At 42.6% G+C, this 15,538-nt stretch overlaps 1 protein-coding gene across 3 annotated transcripts in view; it reads left to right on the forward strand.

Moving 5' to 3' along the window:
* The window catches only part of PDS5B (PDS5 cohesin associated factor B), a 265,363-nt gene that overhangs the window by 227,548 nt on the left and 22,277 nt on the right, over positions 1–15,538 (forward strand). For 2 of the 3 annotated variants that reach the window (XM_074959450.1, XM_074959431.1), the window contains exons 28-31: positions 1,513–1,632; positions 1,956–2,018; positions 5,759–5,904; positions 9,903–10,008. In XM_074959450.1, coding sequence (XP_074815551.1) covers positions 1,513–1,632; positions 1,956–2,018; positions 5,759–5,904; positions 9,903–10,008 — 435 coding nt within the window. The remainder of the gene's footprint in view (positions 1–1,512; positions 1,633–1,955; positions 2,019–5,758; positions 5,905–9,902; positions 10,009–15,538) is intronic. The other variant, XM_074959440.1, reaches the window with a different exon arrangement.

A 15,538-nucleotide genomic window follows, 5' to 3' on the forward strand; every position in this document is an offset into this window, starting at 1 on the left:
TATGGTTGCAGGAAAACACCCCACACAACACCTCACCTTCCAAATGAACTGAGTATAAACAGATTGTGTCTTTCTTTCACTGCAGATAGCCTGAAACAGTGTTTGAGAGTTGCAGACTCCAGTCACACCCATAATCTCATTTGCGGTATTAACTCTCTTGCCTAATAATGACATTTTAGATTTTAGTATTAACTATACAATTCTAATAATTTTGATGGATTGAGGAAGGATGTAGGAATGAACCCCATGTAGTTAGTGTGTGTCACTGAACAAATAATAAATGTGAAGTACAAAGTTTAGGTACTACGTAAAGCCAACATCTACCCTTGTTCTTGTAAATATTTCCCATTGACACAGTGAGAGATCTGCTGTGGTTTGAGGGGGGGCATACAGTCCTAAATATGGGTCCCATGCACCCTATGGATCATAATTGAAAATGGAATTTAGTCTTCCCCATAGTATGAGTTTAACACCCCTTCTACAATGCAAAAACGTTAGTATTCCTGTTTATGTAGCGTGGACATGCACTAGTTAGGTGTGTGATGTGTTATGTACATGGGAAGTGTGTGAGGTTGCTGTTTGTGTTAGAGTGAGATGTGCAGGAATTTGGTATGTATTATTTCTATCTGTTGGAATTTGGAAAGGTGGAGCCTATCACAGAGTAGTTAATGTGATGTGTGGCTAGTAAGGTATGCTAAAGATAATTCACTTAACTGGACGTTTCTTTTTCTTGTAAGTAATTTTGTTGGGGGCGGAGGTTGTACTACACAACTATTACAATGATAAGATGGCTTTTGTTTGTGGGAATATATGTATTATATACTACATACATCTCCCAGATTATTGTGTTTATTATTAGCACCGAATATATTGTTGGCTGAGTTAGTAATGATTCTTACAGTTAAGGTTGCCTAACACTTCCAGCTAAAAACCCCCTGTTTTAGTTGCTTATAAATTTCCCATGCTTGATATGGGTTGCAGGCTAAAAGTTTTTTAAAGTTCCAGTGGAAATAGTTCAACCCTTTCCGAGAACAGGGTTAAGCATTTTTTCCCTCCATCACTTCTCTGAAGAACTCTAGGGCCTCATGCTTCGAAATGGAAACTTGGAATTTGGCTGAAACACACCTTGGTGGCAAGGAAGTACCTCTTGCTGATCTCATGAAAAATCCACCCAGGTTACTACAGTGCGTGGGTGCATCAACAGTGTGCTGTTAAGTGGATGGTTTACAGAAGCCAGACTAATTAGTGTAGACAGATTGAATATTTTCAGAAATTATATTTAACTGTACTTTTTTAATCTTGAAATGTACAGTTTTCTAATGTAGCGAGACCACAAGAACCAGCTCTGTTTGACCAAATTGTTTGATCACTCAGGTAGCAAAGAAATCCTTTGGATTTTGAATAAGTTCCAGTATGCCTCTAAAGTGGCACATCAGAGCTACTTGTTACTGTCAAAATTAAGGGCAATGCCAAGTCTGTTTAAAAAAATAACTCATTTTTATTTTGTAACAGAAACTCTACACAGTTTGTGATGTAGCAATGAATATCATTATGTCAAAGAGTACAACATACAGTTTGGAATCCCCTAAAGACCCAGTACTTCCAGCTCGATATTTCACACAACCTGACAAGGTATCATTTGGGGTTTGGGTTGGATTTTTTTTTTTTAATTTCAAATTAAATTGCGCTAACAATTTAAATAGACAGTTTGCTTTCATCTGTTTTATTAAAATAGAGCTCTTGTAATTTACATAGTCTCTTTTTACTTATGATCCCAATAATGTCTCAAGTCAATGCACGTGTGTTATCTTAAATGTTCAGATTTAGCGTTTAAAAAACATAGATGGTTTGAAAAAAATCAGGTTTAAAAAAAAATTGCCAGTACCACCTCATAAACCTATTTTTATAATTTGTTTATTGATTAACCTTTCTTTTCTTTATTCCCTTGCTTGCAGAATTTCAGCAACACCAAAAATTATCTCCCTCCGGAAATGAAATCTTTTTTCACTCCTGGAAAGGTGCGGTTTTTTTAATGATTACCTGTTTGTTTTTTCAACTAAACTCTCCCAATAGGCTAACCATTGCACAGGCACAAAAGGAGGCATGGCCTCTGCCCCAAAGGGCTTAAACACTTTAAAAAACAAAAACAAATCCCACAAAACAGGGACAGAAGCTGGGAGGAAGAGAAACACGCAACAGTAAGGTGGTTGTCTCCTGTTAATACAAAGTTTAGCAAACTTGTAAAATGTTGGGTTTTTTTGAACAATGTTAAATTTCTAAAAAAATTTATAGTAGACTAAAACTGTATGAAATATGAACTAGAAATAATGGCAACAATGTTAAGAAAATATACAGGGAATCTCAAGTTGGAGTAAGCAGGTTATATTACTTCCATATTTGTTACTGGTGCAACTGGAATACTATATCCATTGCTGGTCTCTATCAGAAGGATGCTGATAAACTGGAGAGGGTTCAGAGAATGACTAAAGGATTAGAAAACATGTTTTATAGTGATGGACTTGGAAATCTCAATGTAGTTTAACAAAGAGAAGGTTCAAGGATAACTTGATCACAGTCTAGAAATATCTACGTGGGAAACAAAAATTTGATAATGGGCTTTTCAGTCTAGCAGGCAAGGTATAACAAGATTCAGTGGCAGAAAATTGAAGCTAGTCAAATTCCCACTGGAAAAAGGTGCAAATTTTTAAGTGATGGTAATTAGCCATTGGAATAATTTACAAAGGGTTGTAGTGGATTCTCCATCATTGGCATTTTTAAATCAAGATGGGATTTTTTTTTTCTAAAAGATATGCCCTAGTCCAAACAGGAATTAATTCAGGGACATTTTATGTCCTGTGTTATGCAGGAGGTCAGAGTAGATGATCACAGTGGTCTCTTCTGGCCTTATACAATGGTCAGGAATGGCAGAGGTGAAAGTGGGCCAGTACGGCATACCGGTAAGAAGTGGCCATCAGTATGGGCCTGTACGCAGTCTGCGGTAGGGACCCTAGGGCCGCTGATGGGACAGTGCGGGGGGGAAAGCACAGCTGCCCTGGTGCCCAGCGATTTAAACTGCTGCTGGAGCCCCTGGCGGCATGAGCCAGGTAGCCCAGAAGGGCTGGCTCGGGGAGGCTGACCCCCAGCCCTGCCTCTTCTGCCCAGGGGCCCAGAGCCGGGCCCCTGTACCCGTAAGTCTTTTATGTTACTTTCACCCCTGAGAAATGGTCTAGGTATACTTGGTCCTGCGTCAGTGCAGGGGGCTGAACTAGATGAACTCTCAAGGTCCCTTCCAGCCCTACATTTCTATGATTCTGTAACGTAGGAATCTATAGTTCAGATTGGAGCCCAGTACAGCCCCTGTAAGGCTCCCTTGTTCTAAGGGCTGCCTTTGTGTTTCTGCCTGAGTTCCCCAGGCAGTGCTGCATCTTGCACAGTGGAGTCAAGACACCAATGCCCAAACTAGCAAGTGGTCATAGACGCTTTTAGGATCAGCAATAGTTGGGGCCAAGTAACCAACCAGTAAAAACTTCTGACAGGAGTCTTCTCTCTCTCATTACAATAGATAGAGCTGCCGCATGCAAATTAGGTGCGGATGAATGGTAATGTTTGATTGTGTTATCTCATGTCTGAGCCAAATTAAGAATGATCTGCTCTTTTGATGTGGCCCTGCCTATAATCAAATCTTAGGTACAACAATTGTTGTTAATTTAGCTTAATTATAACCAAATGTCGTCAAAAGTTGCCTACACACTACATTTTAATGAGTTTTAACTGTATGAGAAGTTGAAAGAGTTTTTCTCATTGCTAAGATCATCGAGGACAAAAGGAGGTCTGAAGTGGTGCTAAATTTCGTAAAGGACCTATTTGTTGATTGATGTTAAATGAAGTAACAGATTTACTTGCACATTCTAAGAAAAATTAATACTATATGCAGAGAATAACTGAATTGTGGGAAGGATATGTTTTGTTCTTCATACACAATAGAGTGAATCCCTTCTGTAAGTGTAAAACTCAGTTCAACCTTAACTTTGGAGGCACAACGAGCCCCTCTGTAAGACACACATTCTGTCTACAGAATCACTGATAACTGTCTTTTGGTAAAGCTTGCATGTTATACGCCTTCATCATTCAGTGTAGTCAGCTAGAGACAGGGACTAGTTTAATATTAAACAGTCCTGTAATGAAAAAGTAAATAATGGATTATACTGTCATCCAGTGGTGAACTGGAGCTGGTTCGCACCGGTTCACTGGAACCGGTTGTTCAATTTAGAAGGGACAACCGGTTCTAAAAGGGCTTCTAAATTTAACAACCGGCCAAAAGTGGTGCCGGTGGGCTAGAGCATCCATGGGGAAAATTTGGTGGGTGCAGCTCCCTGCTCTGCCCCGCCCTGCTTCTCCTCCCCCTCCCCCTCCCACCCCCCCGATTGGGAGGGCTGAGAAGCAAGCGGTAGCTTTGTGCTCAGACCCAAGGAGGCGGAACGGAGGTGAGCTGGGGCGGAGGGGCGCGAGGAGGTCCGCCTGTGCTGCAGTAGGTAACCCGGGGCGGGACAGCACAGGGGAACTGCTCCCAGCCCCAGCTCACCTCTGCCTCCCTGGGCCTGAGCGCGAAGCCGCCGCTTGCTTCTCAGCCCTCCCAGGCTTCCCGCGCGAACAGCTGATTCACGGGAAGCCGGGGGGGCATGGAGAAGCAGAGCGGGGCAGCGCGTTCAGGGGCGGAGGCAGAGTGGAGGTAGCTGGGGCCGGGCGCAGGGCAGGGAGCTGCCGGTGGGTGCTCTGCACCCACCAAATTTTCCCCGTGGGTGCTCTAGCCCCGGAGCACCCACGGAGTCGGCGCCTAAGGCGCCACTTTTGATGTGATCAGTGGGGGGAGCAGCTGCTCCCCCTGCTCCCCCCCCGGCTTTGCTCCCCCGCCCATAGGAGCCAGAGGGACCTGCCAGATGCTTCCTGGGAGCCGCCCCAGGTAAGCACCGCTGGGACTCCCCACCTCGCTCCCCAGCAGGTCCCTCTGGCTCTTAGGGGCGGGGTGGGCACCCACTACGGTGGCCCACGAGACCCTCCTGCCTGGATCCGGGGCAGTCAGGGGACAGAGGAGGGGGGCGGATGGGGAAGAGGTCCGGGGTGGGGGCCCACGTGGGGTGAGGAGGGAACTGGTTGTTAAGATTTTGGCAGCTCATCACTGCTGTCATCCATAAGAGAATAAGAATAGTTATGTTCTTTTATATGTATGATCTCTAGCAGGTTTTCAAATTTGTCTCTCTAGCTAGACATCTAGGTATGTGGCTTAATACGGAGAGTGACTTAACATCTTAAACTTATATTAAAGTCAGCGGGAGCTGAAGGTACTCTGCCCATCTAAAAATCAGACCACTCTTTATTGAAGGGCTAACCTAAGATCCAACCATGTTTGGAAATGTTGGCTCCCTGGGTGAAATCCTAATCTCATTGAAGTCCGTAGCAAAAATCCCATTGATTTTAGTGGGGTCAGGACTTCATCCCAAATGTTTTGCTTCTGAACCTATTTTTTCCTCATGGAAATTGTAGTCTCTGCCACCTTCCATCTGGCTTCAATTGTAACTTTTATGTCCTTTTATTTTTGCTTTTTAAGTAAATTGTGTTCTAATTAAAAAAAGATGCTGGTGATTGTAGAATGTGCGCAGGTTGCATGCAAACATTTTAAGCTTAGTACATGTTATTTCAGACTAGGTATGTAACATACTAAATATGTAGGTTAAAATAAAAAATATATTTTTGGTTTCAGCCCAAAGCAGCCAATGTTCTTGGAGCAGTTAATAAGCCTCTTTCGGCAGCAGGCAAGCAGTCTCAATCCAAATCTTCACGAATGGAAACTGTAAGCAATGCCAGCAGCAGTTCAAATCCAAGCTCTCCAGGAAGGATCAAAGGGAGGTGGGTATATAGCAGTGCAGCTTTGATGCTCAAGTATTTTTATTAAAGCTGCAAGAGTTTCTATAATATTGGTTAAAAGTGCTAGACTGAATTCTGTTCTCTTAAGTTGGTGTACATCCAGAATAACCAGCACACTAGTATAACTGAAACCAGAATTTGGCTCACTACCACAATGAAAATAGATAAGTTTTTTAAAAAGTAGTCCAAACACATTACAGGAAAGCAGGCCAAATTGAAATCGTCATGTACAATGTAAAATAAAAAGCAACCCACATTCAGTTATAGATCTGGGGTTCCCATCAAGCTTGTGCAGTAAACAGTAATTCCAGCTACTTCATCATCATCATCTCCCATTGAGTCTAAGAGTGTAAGGACGCATGAGCTCTCTCGTGACCTAAGATTTTTGGTAGACTATCCTGTGGTGGTGAATTATGTTGCCTCTGGTCACCTGACAATATATCACCTTTTAATTTGTAATACTAGTTTTAATGTGACCAATGGTTTGTAACTAAATCAATTTGTGAGCAGTTGATGAAGGCGATTGATTGCATATATTGGAGCACCTGCTGGAAGGACCATGTTGAAGAATAATTTAGAAGTAATACAAGTAGTATATGACAATAGTTGTTCACTGAAAACAGGCTGGAAGCCAGTTTCTTCCCTGGTCCAGTGAGTAAACTTCGTCTGTTAGGCTAATAATCTAGCTAGATTCAGATTGTTCAGCAGTCATCTCTTTGCAATGCAACAAAATGTGTAGGCTGGGCTGTAATCTCATCAGATTTTACAAGTTAAACAGGACCAAGTTTGGTTAGTACTTGAATGGAGACCTCCATGTTAAAAACAAAATACTGCACAAAATGAGGCTAATGACTCAGTAGGTATCACTCCTCTTTGTAATCAGTACTGAACCAATCTACCAGCATGATGGCAGGACATTGCAACACTGTGTATGTATATAGTCTTTGAGATGAAATGTAAAACTGAGCTCTAGATCACTCCTGTCCATTAAAGATCTCATTGGCACTTTTTCTAAGAGTAGGAATAACTGGGACAGTCTCCAGACCATATCTTAGAATAAGGAATTATATTCCACATACCTAAATTATCCCTTTGCTCTGTTAGATAAGATAGTCTTCACTTCTTGTCCCTAAACAATTGTGCAATGTTTGCAGTGTTAAAATGCTTGCCTCATTTCAGCTCCAAAGTAGATGAAACAAAATGGTCCTCCATATACTATAATAATACTTAGCTCTTATATAGTGCTTTACTTTAGTAAATCCAAAAGTGCTTTACTAAGAAGGTAAGTATCATTGGGATATAGAGGCACAGAGCAGTGAAGTGACTTGCCTAAGGTCGCCCAGCAGGCCAGTGGCAAAGCTGGGAATAGAACCCAAGTCTCCTGCTTCCATTCTGGTGCTCTATCAACTAGGCCATAGTGTGTACACACTTTTTTTTTTTAAAGTGCACGCACTGGTGTATTTATGTACACACTATATCACTTGTATTTTTGCAAAAAGGACTGTGTACATGTTTTTTGCTTGAACTTTGAAAGAGGTACAGAATCCTGTCCTGTGACTTTGCCAATCTGCCCCCATGTCTGATATGTAAATAATAAAATAAATGCCACCTTAACTGAGGAACAATCTTAAGACTTACTTGAGAATTTATGTAAAACAGCTTGAAAGTTACTGTTCGATAACAAGTATCAGCATTCAGTAACTGAAAAAATACTGTCTCTACATGTCTCACTCTTTCACTTTACACAATTATATGATATATGAACTGTCCTATTTTACTATTGAATTGTTTAAAAAGTTTTATTTTTATCATCTGTGAAGCTAAATGAATTATCTATTCCATCATTTTGAATTCTCATCACTGAGTTTCAGTGCCCCCCCAGTTTGCCATCAACATCTTTGTTTTGGCTAGGAGTGACAAATTATGATATGATGCGATGTACTGCGATGTGTCAGCTCCAATAACCGAAGTTGAATGACTCTGCCAAACCTTTTCTGGCTTAGGGCTCAATCGTCTTCTGAATTCTAGTCTTGTTGATTGATGTATTATGCAGCTATTAAGCTAAATTCTTATTCCAGAATTTGAATTTTTAATGTGTGGTTTTAGAGGAATTTAACATGAGGAAAACTTAGGAAAAAAATGTAAAGAGTTATATTAAAAATTAGTTAGCCAGTAACTTTCTAAATTATATTTAGTCAAAGTGTATTTGTTTTGAATTGTATCTTTCTCCTTCACAGCTAGAGATGGCTGGAATTTTCCAAATTTTGATTTTTTTTTAATAAAAATAAACTGGTGAAATTTGACTGAAAAAAGGGGAAAATTTCAACTATCTTTTTTGAAAATTTCCTCCTGTTTTTTTAGCAGCTGTTTGCAGTCCAATTCTGTTAGATTATGTAGTGAAGTTGTGATTGGGGTCCCAGGGCAGCCACGCTGAGGTTACTCAATTAGGGCAAACTGCAAAGAATGGGGCAGGCAATCCCCAAAGCTGCTGGATATTCCAATACTTAGATTTACCAAACCAGCATAAAACAGCTTCTACAATACCTTACAGGTTGCACAGAAGCCAAAACATATTTCTCTTATAGCATCCCAGCGTTGGGCTTCCACCCAAACACCCAAGTCAAATATGAAAGTTCTGCCAATCCCAAAGGATTGGACACATTACCTCCCAAGTTAATGACTATTTCAGATCTTACCCAAATACACACTTATAGTCAATTCTTATTAACTAAACTAAAATTTATTTAAAAAGTAAAGAGAGAGGATTGGTAAAAGATTAGTATACATACAGATGTGAATACAGTTCTTAGACCAGTTTCATAGTAGGGATGGTGAGCTTTGGTTCTTAGAATTAGTCCATAGATTCAGTCCAATGTTCATATTGAGGGTGATCCAGGTGGGACTGGAGATCTGTCTTATAACTTAAAGCATAAAGCATCAAGCCGATCTGAGATTAAAAGGATCAGGACCCAAGGGTTTTGAATACAGTTCTAGGCTTTCTCCTTGCCTAGCTTTCGCCAAAGGACTCCGACCTATCATCAAGACTTTGAAGTAGACCCATTTCCTAAGCATCACCAGTATTTAGCTACACGGATTAAAGTAAGGCAGTTGCCTGTTTTCCACCATTCGCAGGTGATTTGCTATACATTTTAAAGAGATCAATACAGTGACATCACTATATTTACAGTTCAGTTAAATGTTATCTCCTTTTGATCTCTGAATTAACAGAATACAGCATAGACAGGAACCGTTTGGTTACATTGTTAACCTCTAACAATATATATGTAAAAACACAAACATTATCTACCAATATGTCCCTGAAGGTTGAATTTGGGTCATTTATCCTGCAGGATGCTTAACCTTTTCTACAATGTGTCACAGAAGTATTGAATTTATTTGACATCAGTCTGATTGGGATGTCACAAACTGAACATTGTCTTCACTGCTGAATCAAAGACAGAGGATGGCCTGGGTGATTGACTCTTATTAAAACAGATTTCTTCAGTAATTGCAAAAATGCTGGGGAAAAGCCATAAAAAAAAAAGTGTTATACAAGTCACCCGTTATGACATTGCCAGTGATAGATGAGCTGAAAAATAACTAAAGGGAAAATTCAGTTTGCTCTTGTTGGTTTTTTAGATTTATTATGCAGACAAAGCTGCTGCCAGTTTGACAGTTGAGATCTGAACAATAACATTAAAATTATGATCGGTTTCAGAGTAGCAGCCGTGTTAGTCTGTATTCACAAAAGAAAAGGAGTACTTGTGGCACCCTAGAGACTAACAAATTTATTTGAGCATAAGCTTTCGTGAGCTACAGCTCACTTCATCGCATGCGATGAAGTGAACTGTAGCTCACGAAAGCTTATGCTCAAATAAATTTGTTAGTCTCTAGGGTGCCACAAGTACTCCTTTTCTTTTATTAAAATTATGTTACTGCATTCCTGATATTAAGTAATGATTAAATGTCTGCGTTGATAGGCTCGACAGTACTGAGATGGACCACAGTGAAAATGAAGATTTCACAATGGCTTCACCTTTACCAGGAAAGAAAACTGACAAGAGGGATGACTCTGATCTTGTAAGGGTGAGCTGCTTGGTTGTATTGCAGCTATTTCAATTAAATTTAAACTTAATGAACTGAACATTGAACAAATAAGCTGATACAGTCCTTATAACAAGCATTAACTAATGTAGTTTTGTAAACTCCCACTTTTACATGGAGTTGAGCTAATGTCCATGATGGTCAATGTGGTTATGAGATGAAATAGGACTGTGTTTTTTTTTAAAAGGCAGCCCCTTACTTAACATATCTGTTTCTTTTTGTGTGTGAGTTGTCTTTGCTTTCTGTTATTGACCAAACCATGAAGGCTAGCAGTAAGGTTTGCAGATTACCATCAAGAGTTGGGATTGAAGGCTTTAGAGGAGCTAGGCTAGTGAGAATTTGTGCATGATTTGCCTTGTGCTCAGAACCTGTTGGAAAGAAATTGGGCAGGCATGTGAATTGCAAATTTGCTCAGGGCCCTTAGCAGTTGCTTGCTCTAATTTGTGCTTAAAGATGACCCTAGCTATTGTTAGCACTGCAAAACAAATCCAGCTATGGAAGATTAAGCTTGATTACCTTGCAGATCAAGGAGAACTCCCGTAAGGTTGACCATATGTTTGACTTGGTTTTGGGGACTGGTTTGACTGTCTGAGATACTTGGTAAACCCTACTGAGAAGTTTGAAAGTGCACCCCTTGTCCGATTTTTGTTTTTTGCTTTTTTTTAAGTAAGTGGGATATTTCATATTAAGGCAAAGTTAGATAACTCTGGTTTTCATTGACAAGCATTCTCAGAACTTTGCTTTATGTGGAGAGATTGCCAGCTAAAACATGTACGTCTGCTGTCTCCTCAGATAATTTTACCTTGATGTTTACCTAGTGTGCTTGTCAACTACCACCAAGTATCAGAACCCCCCTTTTACTGTAGAAGTGAGGGAGAAAGCAATGGCTATTAAATTACATGTGCACTTGAACATCGACATACAGCATACATAACAGTTTGCATTCTGGTCTAACTTTGGTGCGGACATTGCTCATGCCCGAGTCACGATGTTCCACTGATTTTTTAAAATCAAAGTCAGTTGGCCATTTTGGTCATGCTGGATCTCTCACCAGCTTTCAGTATGATTAACTGTTGCTTGCTGCTTTGGAAACTAAAACATTACTTCCTTTCAGTGGTTCCAATCATATCTAGAAGATGGAAGACAATCAGTGGTGATGAACACGTGTGTTATCACGAAAGGATTTGATATGTGTTTGTCCAGAATAAAGGCTTTTGCCTCTATTGTTCAACATATAAATGAAACTTCTCTGTGATATCACTGCCAAATGCAGGATACAGTAAAGTGTTGTCATTAGTCTGGCATACACATTCTACTGTAGGAATGGCATTATTACCTTAAAGGGGACCCCATTTGTGAGAGCTTTGGGGGATAGATGATCAGTCATTTATCAAAGCCCTCTGAGAACTGTGAAGGAAATTAGCCTGTCTCTAGTAAATCCTGCAGGTGATACAAATTCTTGTCGTCAGTGGTATTAAAGTCTTCTAATAGATCTGAAAATATCTTTCATATTTATGAACTGAGCATGTTTGAGATAGAGATCAGAAATAGGATTCTCCAAAATCTGAGACTCCCTCTACCACCTGCTGCAAGAAGGGTGGAAAGGATGCTAAATTTCCTGTAAGCTGCGCGGCCGCGCAGCAGCCTTCTTAGTGCTGCACAGGCGCTCAGGGAACCCGCCCAGGGACCTGCCGGGGGAGGGGTGCTCCAACCTAACCAGGCCCCCAACCTGCCATGGTGCTTTTCCCCCGTCCCCAACCCAGCGAAGGCGCCCCTATCCTGACCCCAACCTGGCTGGGCCCGGACCCGATTGGGGCTGCCCTCCCCCAGCCCAAACCCAGCTCCTGCCCAGACCTGCTGGGAGAGAGTCACCTATCCTGTGCCCCAGCCCAGGAGCTGCCGCAGCAGCGAGAGGTGCCTCTCCCCCCCAGCCTAGTTGCTGCTGCGGGGGGAGAGAGCTGGGGGGAGTCCTTTCTCCTCGCTGTAGCCCCGCAGCACCCTCCTGCACCCTAAATCCCTCATCCCTGGCCCCACCCCAGAAACCGCTTCCCCCATCTGGAGCCCTTACCCCCTTGCATCCCAACCCTCTGCCCCAGCCTTGAGCTCCTCATTCCTGGCCCCACCCCAGGGGCTGCACCCCCAGCCAGAACCCTCACACCCTTGCACCCCAACCTTCTGCCCCAGCCCTGAGCCCCTCCCACACACCGAACCCCTCAGCCCCACCCCCACCCCATGAATTTTGTTATGTGCACCAACATGGAGGTAATGTGTGACATCACCTCCATGTTGGTGCACATAAAATTCATTCCACACATGGGTGGGAAAAATTAGAAGGAACACTGATAGGAGGTACTATGTCCCCCTTCAGGGGTTCAAACACTTCTACAATAATTCATCACCGGGCTCCCTGGTAATATCTGCAGCTAACGAAAGAGAGAGGCAGGGTTACCAGGCATCAACACCAAAGAACAAGGAAGCTAAGAAACTAGACTTGTTTGGAAAGAAGATTTTTTCCACAGGAGGGTTACAACTTTGTACTGCAAACCAGCAAGCTCTGCTGGGGATGCTAGAGTTTTACCTTATGGGATATAATTTCAAAGTTTAAGGACAAGCTCCCAGATGATAGGAATTTCAGGTGGTGGTGGTGGTGAACACGTTGGTTTCTATAACAGCTCTTTAGGCTAGTCTAGACGCATGTGACTCTGCAGCTCACTGAGTCTCCTCCGCCATCATTATGCGACAGTCTTCATGGTTACAATCTTGTGGTGGTCTCTCAGAGGTACAACCAACAATCCAAGACCTTCCCTTTGAAGGGCCGTCACTCTTCTTGGAAAAGACTGATGAGACTCTGAATAGACTTCAGGACTCGAGAGTGACTCTCAAGAGTGACTAGGGATTTATACACCTGTGGAAAAGAGGAAGTCCTTCCATTCACATAAGACCCAGTGATTTCCAGGATTTGTTACTCAAGCCCAGGAGCTACCGAGGAGGAGTAGATGTTACAAAAGACATCCACCACCGTCCTTTGCTTCTGCAGCTGCCAGTTTATCAAGGAAGGCTGCATCCTCCAAGAGCATGTTTTAACAGACTGGTCGAAGGCAGAGTACCATATCCAAGAGTGCCATCTTTTCATTCCCCCCTGCTTTTTGCAGACCACCTATCCCACATCCTTTGTGCTTGGGCTCACATCACCAAGGATCAGTGGGTTCTAAGCACAGTGGAAGTGGGATACACCCCTCAATTTCTGTCTGTCCCATTCCTTCCCTGGGACCTCTGTCATGAAGCCATGTTGTTGTGAGACATTCGATTACTACTTCTTGTAGGAGCTATAGAAGAGGTCTCTCCATTGCTCAGGGTAAAAGGGCTTTACACATGATACTTCAGGATCCTGAAAGCCTATGTCAGGCCTATTTTAGATCTGAGAGCATTAAATGAGTTCCTAATCCAATCAAAATTACAGAGGGTCACTCTAGCTTCCATTACTCCTTCCTTGGAGCTGGGGACTGGAATGCTGCCCTTGACACTTATTTCCCAGTAACAATTTATTAGAGGCACAAAAAGTTTCTAAGTTTCACAGTCAGCTGTTCCCACTACCAATTCACTGTTCTGCCCTTTTTTGATCTGTCAACTGTTGCTCTGGTATTCCCAGTGCATGACAGTGATAACAGCATAACTGTGGAGATCAGAAGTCCATGTCTTCCAGGTCTGTTCCAGGTCATAATGTTGTCCAGCATAGACGTTATCCAGTCTACAGTTAATGTGTTGGGCTTGCTGATAAACACAGAAGTCTGTCCTGTCTCCAGTACAGAAAATAGAATTTGTTGGGGCTGTCCTGGAGTCCATGAGGGCCAAGGTCTTCCTTCCACTGGCAAGATTTCACATGATGCAAGGCATTGTTCTAGACTTAGACCTATTCCCTCATCACAATAAGAAGCTGTTTGAGGCTGCTAGGGCACATGGCAGTGTACACTTATTTAGTTCAAGAGCAACAGGGCTGCTGAGGTACATTCACCAAGGAAGCACCATGTGGCCATGACAGTTTGGATTCTGAATCAAATTTTATCCTCCCTAGATTGGTGAACAGATCCTCCCAAAGTTTTATAAGGGAGTTCCCTTTGCCCTGCCTCAACAATCTCTCACTTTAGTCATGGGGGCCTCAGACTTGGGTTGGGGCTCACTTGGGTCTCATACAGATACAAGGTCTCTGGTCTCCCCTAGATCTCAGACTATATATAAATGTCAGGGAATTGAGAGCTACCCAGTTAGCTTTCATTGCATTTCTTCCACACACCAAGGGGAAGGGGCTTGTTGTTTCTGATCAACAATGCAATGGCTGTGTCTTATGTAAACAAACAAGGAGAAGCCCAATCTTCACTGCAGTATCAGGAAGCGATTCTACTTTGGGACTTCCGCGTTGCCAAGTCTATACTTCTGAAAGCAGTTTTCCTTCCAGAGATCCAGAAAACCTTGGCAGACTACCTAAGCAAATTGTATATCAATCACCATGAGTGGTCCCTTTGTCTTGATATAGCATCTCTGTTTTCTAGTTCTGGGGAACTCCCCCAGTGGATCTGTTTGCAATAAAACACAACTGAAAGTGCCAAGTTTTGCTCCCAAGTGGGCCTCAGCCCTGGTTTACTAACATACACTTTTCTATTGATGTGGTTAGACAGTCTTCTGTAACCTTTTCATCCCATCCCTCGCCTGCCCAGAGTTCTGTGCAAAATCAAACAGGGCAAGGCTCATCTTTTACTCATCGCCGCGGCATGCTCCCATCAGTACTGTTTGTGGAGTTGTTCGCCTTGTCAGTCAATCACCCATTGTCACTCCTGCTACATGAAGACTTGATTTCGCCTAATCACAAGTGCCTCCTTCAATCCAATGTACAAACCCTTCATCTGACAGTCTGGTGGCTTCATGGCTAACATCTACAGGGGGTCCTGGAAGTGCTTCTGAGTAGTAGTTGAAAACAGGTCACCGGCCTTCCACGAGGCCAGAGCTCAGAAGGTGTTGAAATATACCACCGCTGGCCGACACCCTGAGAGCCCAGAGCTACGAGGTCCAGATCCACACCCTGGTCGTCGGAGCCCCGCAATGAGCCAGTGCTCAGAGCATGCGGAGTCGGTCAGTGCTACGCCCAGCTCATAAGACAGCTCATGGTGTCGGACACCATCAGGTGGTCCAGAGACATCTAAACGGAACACATCACAGGACGCCATCAGTATCAGGTCGAGTAATTGAGACCATCAGCCAGGGAAATAACCCACTTCCTCCCCTGACGAATCAAGGGACGCGCTCCTCCGGTCTACTTATTCGCTACACCAATACTGACTTGGGCTTTAAATACATTCTATGGGTGGCGTACCCGAGCCCACTTAACCACTGATGTTTTAAAAACTCCCGCACCCCAATCTGGGTCTATGCTGGTTATATACTATGTATATATCTTGTGAACCTTGTAACCAATACTTTTATAACTTAAGCCTGACCCCTAGATGTACAGTACCTTCCT

The sequence above is a fragment of the Natator depressus genome, chromosome 1 (assembly GCF_965152275.1).
Source record: "Natator depressus isolate rNatDep1 chromosome 1, rNatDep2.hap1, whole genome shotgun sequence".
Classification (NCBI taxonomy): domain Eukaryota; kingdom Metazoa; phylum Chordata; order Testudines; family Cheloniidae; genus Natator; species Natator depressus.